This window comes from Astatotilapia calliptera, chromosome 3, assembly GCF_964374335.1.
Source record: "Astatotilapia calliptera chromosome 3, fAstCal68.1, whole genome shotgun sequence".
Taxonomy (NCBI): Eukaryota; Metazoa; Chordata; class Actinopteri; order Cichliformes; family Cichlidae; genus Astatotilapia; species Astatotilapia calliptera.
This window is the reverse complement of record NC_137424.1, coordinates 64,823,457-64,830,956: the sequence shown is the minus strand read 5'-3', so window position 1 is coordinate 64,830,956 and position 7,500 is coordinate 64,823,457. Positions and strand designations below refer to the sequence as shown.

The 7,500-nt window shown below is 43.4% G+C and overlaps 1 protein-coding gene across 1 annotated transcript; it reads left to right on the top strand.

The window, feature by feature from the left end:
* Window positions 1–60: 60 nt before the first annotated feature.
* On the top strand, window positions 61–7,307 carry wdr55 (WD repeat domain 55). Its single transcript, XM_026163216.2, has 4 exons — window positions 61–850; window positions 2,436–2,542; window positions 4,275–4,544; window positions 6,128–7,307. Exons 1-4 carry the CDS (start codon window positions 299–301, stop codon window positions 6,435–6,437), a joined length of 1,239 nt encoding a protein of 412 aa, XP_026019001.2. The 5' UTR covers window positions 61–298; the 3' UTR covers window positions 6,438–7,307.
* The last annotated feature ends 193 nt before the right edge of the window (window positions 7,308–7,500 follow it).

Genomic DNA, 7,500 nt, shown 5'->3' with positions numbered 1-7,500 from the left:
TTGGTATAATTTAGTTATTTTTAGATGAACATGAAAGAGTACTCACAGGATTATATATATTAAAGAGTTACTTCATTATATTAAAGAGTTACAAATATTCCCCTCAGAACACACAATATAAGCGAGTAAGCTTCAGCATATTTATTTTTAACTCTTGACCTTTAAATATATTAATTTGCTGAGTGTTCTTCTGCGTATGTGTGGTTTATTTAACTACAGCTTGGGGGCGGTATGAGGCTGGTTTTCACCTGCATCGCTTCTTTAATTCAACGTAAAAGAAGAAGAAAGGCAAAACAACATGGCAGCTACCACGGAACACGTTGAAGTAGCGTCAGAAAGTTCGGAAACTGAGCAAAAAGAAGCTCCGGAAACCACCCAAGACCCCGAAACGTCTGATACTGAGCCGGCCGGCTCCGAGCCAGATCCGGACCCTGATGAGGACGAAGACGAGGATGCGGGCGAGCCGCAAGGACCGAGAATCCGAGATACCCCCATGGACCTCCAGCTGGAAGCGATTGCCAACACGGTTGCTCTGCACCCGACCAGGGACGTTTTGGCCTGCGGGGACGTGGACGGGGACGTGTACGCTTTCTCGTACTCGTGCACGGAGGGCGAGAACCGGGAGCTGTGGTCCTCGGGGCACCACCTGAAGTCCTGCCGCCAGCTTCGCTTCACGGCGGACGGAGAGAAGCTGTACAGCGTGTCCCGAGACAAGGCCGTGCACCAACTGGACGTGGAGCGGGGGCAGCTGGTCACACGGATCCGAGGGGCCCACGGGGCGCCAATCAACAGTTTGCTCCTTGTAGACGAGAACATCGTGGCGACCGGAGACGATGGAGGCACCTTAAAGGTCTGAACAGGGTCTCGCTCCGTCTTTACCCCGAATTTGAATCTGTGTTTTTAGAACACACCCAGTTACCAGAAAGAGATTTAAGAGATCTTTTTGTGCCAGATTCAGTCATTAATACGCAACAATTCAAAATTTAAACACTGAGGACTAAAGATGTTGAGTGTCGGAGGGGTCATAATTTGAAGAGGTGCACTTGTTCTGATGTTTAGAAGCAACTAAAGCAAAGCCTCTGTCTCCTCTGTTCTTGAGTCTGCTTCTGCAATTGGTGACTTAAAACAGACATTTTCAACTTAAATCTCAAACGTACTGGAAGCCAAAACAGGTCAAATGTGGCCTCGTTTAGCTGTGCCTGTCAGGGGTCAAGTTGCTGCATCCTGAGTGAGGTTTAGATGAGAAAGCAGAGCCTGGAAGGTTCCCTGAACCAGACCTCTTGAAGTAGAGCACATTGCACCTCTGCGCCCCCGTCAGACTTCACCATTCTCCACTCCTTTAGTTTGCGGCCGCAGTCATCGCTCTGCTCGCCGTAACATGCCGTGAACCTGTTCTTCACCTTCTGTCGGTTCTGATTGTAGTGACCCATGAGCTCACAGAGGACCTCTGGAGTAGAAAAGAACGACTACAATTGTAAGCTGCAGTCCAACCATGCTGGACGATTGGGCTCCGTGATCCTTTGACATAGACGTGCAGTCTATGGAGCAAGTTGTGTAAAGAACATTCAGAGTTCAGAGTGAAAAACCGTGCATAACAACTAGTCCATTCATTATTTACATCCTGTAAGCAAGTGGCAGCCGTTGTTGCCATTTATGCTTATACTGGTGCATCGTGTGCTAATTACCATGTAGTGATGTCCGGATGTTTCATATGCAGTGCCAGCCATGATGGAAACAAAGTGTTGTAATGTTTGTTCCCTCCAGGGTTCTCACTCTCTGTTGTAAAAAGTATTCATTCTCTCATCCAAAACATTACATTCAGGTGTTTGATTCACTTCCACTGCCACGCTGAGGCATGCAGACTGCTTCCACAAACATTTGTGAAAGAATGGGTCGCTCTCAGGAGCTCAGTGAAATCCAGCGTGGTACCGTCATAAGATGCTACTTGTTCAACAGGTCCGGTCATAAAGTTTCCTCAACACGAAATATTCCACAGTCAGCTGTTCGTGGTATTATAACAAGCTGGAAGTGATTGGGAATGACAGCAACTCAGCCATGAAGTGGTAAAATGTCAGAGTGGGGTCAGCGGATGTTGAGGCACATAGTGTGCAGAGGTCGCTGACTTTGTGCAGAGTCAGTTACAGCAGACCTCCAAGCCTCATGTGACCTTCATATCAGCTCAACAACAGTGCGTAGAGAGCTCCATGGAATGGGTTCAAATCAGCTGCGTCTAAGCCTTACATTAACCAGCTCAATACAAAGCATTGCAGTGATGTTAAGCACACCGCCACTGGAGCACTGGAGATGGGTTCTGCTGTATTGATTGATGCTGTCGCCCTGTTTCTTCTGGTCTTTGGTGGCCACAATGTCCCCTTTCAGTGAGTTCAGTTTTTTAATTCAGGCTTACCTCCCTGTCGTTTGTTTCCTCTCCGAAGGTGTGGGATATGAGGAAGGGGACTGCCATCATGGACCTGAAACACCACGAGGATTACATCAGTGACATCACTGTGGACCAAGCCAAGAGGATCCTGCTCACAGCCAGGTAACAACAACTACTGATCAACTATAGACAAAATCTACTGAACAATTCAAAAATCTCTCTGGATCACTTGGATCTTTTCACATCCAACAAACATGCAAACTTTACATTCACTTAATACTTTATTTTCTGAGAGTCTCTTTTCTGAAGAGCATAAGCTCTGAAAACTTGATAAATACTGGAAATATTCCCAAACAAATCATATTTACACAGCCTCCAAGTGTCACAGTGGTGTAGGTGTAGCTCCGGAGGTAGAAGGTTGGTGGTTCGATTCCTTGATGCTCCAGTCTGCATGCAAAATTAACCTTGTGAAATATACTAAACCCCAAGTTGCAACTTTTTGGCTCTATCCAGCTTTGACAATAAGGTAAGTTTAACAACGTGCATAACTGAATGTAGAAAATAAGAAAACTCCTCCATAGTTTGCTGCTCTAGAAGTTATACCACCGTGGCAGGTCTCGTCTTTACCTCTCAGCTGTGATAGGCCGACGGCGTGACCACCAAAATATGTGAATATGACAACATGGCCTCAAAAGGTCATGGTCAGAGGTCAAGTTTTTCTAAACATCACCTGTCAAATTTAATAACACAGGTGTGCTGCTACGAGGCTGAGGAGTAGCACTGGTGGCTGTCAGCACTTTGTTTTGAACGTACATTTGACTGAAGGCTCACGTCTAACTTGGATCTTCTTCTGATGTTTTGATAATCACAGTGTCATTGATGTCGAGTTTTCCCAACTTGGCATCAAGCGTGTGTGCTGCTCAGCTGCTACTATAAAGTGAATCAAGATACAGTTCTGTGCAAAGTGCTGAGGCAGCCCTCATTTCTTTATATTTGCCAGAAAAATGGCAAATGTGCAGGCATTTATGAAAATATAGTATAGAAGCGCAAAAGAGTTTGTATGGTTCTAACAAGCTTGCAAGTCAATAGTTGCTATGACCACCTTCTAGATATGTTTTTGCTGCATTGGCAGTGTGCTTAAGATCATTATAATGCTGTAAAATAAAGCTCTTTCCCAAATGTGAAGCGTCTGATTGCTCCAAACTGCTTCCAAAATGACAAGAAAGCCTGACTCATTGGAAGGAAAATATGAAGACGTGACGGGTGACTCAAGACTTCTGTACAGAGCTATAGCAATAAAATGAAGAGTTGACATCCAACTGAAAACAACATTAATTTAGATCCTGGTACAGTTTTCACGAGAAATAAGTTCCACAAGAGAACTTACTGCAGAAGTCAGTCATGACAGCAGCTCACCTGATGGAATTGGACGACTCATTTAAAATTCAAAAGGCTTGAAGCCTGAGCCAGTTTGTAGCCCACCATCAGCGATCAAACCCTGACCCAGCAGCAACTCTTTGACTCATCTTAACTTAAGCTTCTTTTTTTGTTTTTACATCAGTAAGACACTCAAGATACTCCAAGGAAACCCAAAACCATTACAGACTGTGACGCTTGAGGTGGGCGTTTGGTTGCAGTTTTTTGCAGAGCTTCGATATGTTTTTAGCCTTGGAGTTTTCACCTGGACGTCACGTGCAGCTATAAAAAAAATCACATGAATTTTAAAGTTTCCCAAATTTCAACCGAACTTTATGCGCTTAGGTGTTCTTAGTGAAAACATAAAGTTTCAGGGTTTTATTAGATATGATGGAGTTAAGGTACAGAAAAAAGCCAGAAATGGTGATCCTGAGCTCACCATCTGAGCTCCAATCTGATTTGCTGTGATTTGTCACAGTGGCGATGGCACCATGGGCGTCTTCAACATCAAAAGGCGGCGGTTTGAGCTGCTGTCAGAGTACCAGAGTGGTGATCTGACCTCAGTGGCGCTGATGAAACGGGGCAAGAAGGTGGTTTGCGGCTCCAGCGAGGGGACGATCTACATCTTCAACTGGAACGGCTTTGGAGCCACCAGTGACCGCTTCGCTCTCAAGGCTGAGTCCATAGACCAAATCCTCCCAATCACTGACAGCATCATGTGCACCGCCTCCACAGACGGGTACATCAGGTGAGTTGTGTTAACATTGAAGGTTTAATACAAAATACAGTGTGATATACAGCTGGAAATATCTGCCAGTTTGAGCAGATTATGAAAGTTCTTCTTGCTTTTGACATTACTATCGATTAAAAGCCCTGTTAGCCGTCTGTTAGCCTTTACTGCAGAATCACTAAAACACAGAGCGTTACTCAGGTAATTTAGCATCTGTGCAACATGTTGGTGACAAGAAAAAATCATCTACCAGCAGGCTCTAGACTAACTTTTTGCCACAGTTGCACTGGGTGCGCCTAGCACAAAAGTTAGGCGCACCCAGATTTTTCAACCACATTGCTCAACACCGCAGTTTTACATGTGCACATTTTTGGGGGGGAAATTGATGTCAATACAGACAATATTGATTTGTAAATGATTAACTAACAATCTTGTGCTTGTGCTTAAAGTGCTTTGGTATTCTTTGGCAATATTGTAGAAAATCTTAAACTTAATCATCACATCGGCCTCCTCTGTTTGCTGCTGTCGCTGAAAGGCAGTGGGGAGAGGGGACACTTGGGCAGTGCATTTACCACAACATATAGTGTTCTCTGGATACACTGGGCTTTTTCAGCGTTCAGAGGTTGATGGCTCTGTGTCAGAGCAGTGGCTGTGAATTTCAGACTGATCAGGCCTTAAGTTAACAAAAAAGTTAGCAATAGTTCTTTTCCTATTACAGCTACATCCACTTCTCTCAGGCCTAGGCTGCTCACTAGGGCTGGGTATCATCACTGATTTCTATAATCCATTCAATTCCAATTCACAAGGTCCCGATTAGATTCAATTTAGCCTCAGACAGTCAGAAATAATATAATTCTGATCGTTTATCAGTACTGACACATGTGAGACTTCATCAGAGGTGTGAACATCACAGCAGATGCCTTTGTGTGAAAGTAACTGAGAATAAAACACAGAAAAACATGAAGGAGATTTTCCTGGTCTGGCTTTTTATAGCAGATAACCTTAAAAATATTCTGCAATGTTCTGCAATTTTGCATAATTTTAAAAAGTTTAAATGTCTTCAGTATTGAACAGCAGAAATTAGACTTTCTTGTCCATTTAAGTTAAAAAAAAAAACCCACAGTGGCCGACAGCGCTGTAAACAACGGTAGACTGGTGGGTTACTCACCTCTCTCTCTCCGCCCACCCTGCACTTTCAAACGTACACGCCGACTACATGAATATCTGGACCACGACCAATCAGAGAGGTCCCTCCCCTGACTATCTCTGATTGGCTTAGACCACGATAGGGGCACAATGTGTGTCTGCTGTTGACCACACGAAGACTTTCAGAGTTGCAAAGACTTTTTTTTTTTTTTTTTTTTTTGTTACTCGAACAGTTGGTCGCACCGTCGTGCCATTGGAAAAAAATTGGTCTCATTTGTGACCAGTATACACCATCTGTAAAGTTGTCAGTACACGTTTGTCTGATCATCTGTGAAACTGCATTGAGTCAGAGTTGTTTTATGTTGAAGCTGATAAACAAATGGTACTCGTTAAGACTCATCAGACATCAGATTGTCAATATAACTTACTAACACACTCTGTCTCTCCACCATCAGAGCCGTCAACCTTCTTCCCAACCGAGTCATCGGCTGCATCGGGCAGCATGTTGGTGAACCCATTGAAGAGCTCGCTAAGTCTTGGGACTCACGTTTCCTGGTCAGCTGTGCCCAAGACCAGCTCATAAAGTTCTGGGATATTTCCAGTTTACCCAACACGACTGTCGATGAGTACCGCAAGAGAAAGAAGAAAAACGGTCGGATGAAGTCTCTCACCAAGAAGGCCCATGGTGACAATGACTTCTTCTCAGGACTTGTAGAGGAAACTGAGAAGGAGGAGGAAGAGGAGGATGACAGTGACAGTGATTGAAAATGGTAGTCATTAAGCCTTCGGACAGATTAGTCCTAGAGAATGGGTGTGTCTGCTGTTTGAGTCGGGCCTTTGCTGGATTCCAGTATTGTTAGAAACAAACAACCACTGAGGACTAAACAGAGGTTTATTTTCTCTTGAAATGTGCCGGGATTAAATGTGAACGTCTCAGAGGAGAAAATGCTCTTCAATATTAATACTGTACATCAGTACTGGCTCTTTAGTGGTTGGTTGTGCATGTGCTCAGTGCTTCCATGAAACAGTTTGTTAAATGTTTATATACTTTGTGTGAAAATTTGAGGAGGTTTGTTGTCAATCATATTAAAATAATTTATAAGAACTTTAATATTAGATGTTGTGGTATCAGTACCAGAAGTCGGGTGATGGGGCGATGAACCTGATCCAGAGTAACGCTAAGATCCAAAAACAGACTTTGCTGTTACATTTATACGCCTGCAGGATATCCTGTAAATCTGCTGAAAGTTGTGTTGTATCAAACTCATTTCTCTCAATAAAAGTGTTGTTTATATTTAACGAATTACTCATTTGAACTTTTAAAATTTAAAAAGGAAGTATTCATTTTGTATTGACGGATCTCAGCCATCCGACTGATGGTAGTCTAAGGAGCTTGGAAAGAAAAGTTACTGGACTTGTTTAAGCTACTTGAAGAGGTTTCATTTCTCATCCAAGCAGCTTCTTCAGTTCCGAAACAAAATGGTGGAGAGTCCCAGGAATGTAAAGGCCAGTGGGGGTCGTGCCTTAAGAGGGTCATTGACTTATGATCAATAACAACCCCTGTTTCTTTGTAACATTGCTGTGACAGGGTTGTGTTTGTGTATAATTTGACACATTAAACACTTAAAACTACAATAACTGATTTTTGTGTTCTTGTTTTCAGCAGAATCACAAACAGCACAGGTTGGTTTTCCACAGAAACACAGCTCATGTTCCTGTTTATGCTCGAGGCAAACACTGAACTGTATATGTCAAAAGGAAATAATGTTTGGTATTTATGCCTCCATGAATGAAGTGAACTTATGACAAACAGGTTTACAACACATGA

What these genes read in the sequence shown, in the direction of transcription:
- wdr55 (XM_026163216.2), top strand. Translation starts at nt 299, where the DNA reads ATGGCAGCTACCACGGAACACGTTGAAGTAGCGTCAGAAAGTTCGGAA. An exon ending in ACGATGGAGGCACCTTAAAG is followed by an intron (nt 851 to 2,435) that starts GTCTGAACAGGG and finishes TCCTCTCCGAAG; the next exon opens with GTGTGGGATATGAGGAAGGG. An exon ending in AGGATCCTGCTCACAGCCAG is followed by an intron (nt 2,543 to 4,274) that starts GTAACAACAACT and finishes GATTTGTCACAG; the next exon opens with TGGCGATGGCACCATGGGCG.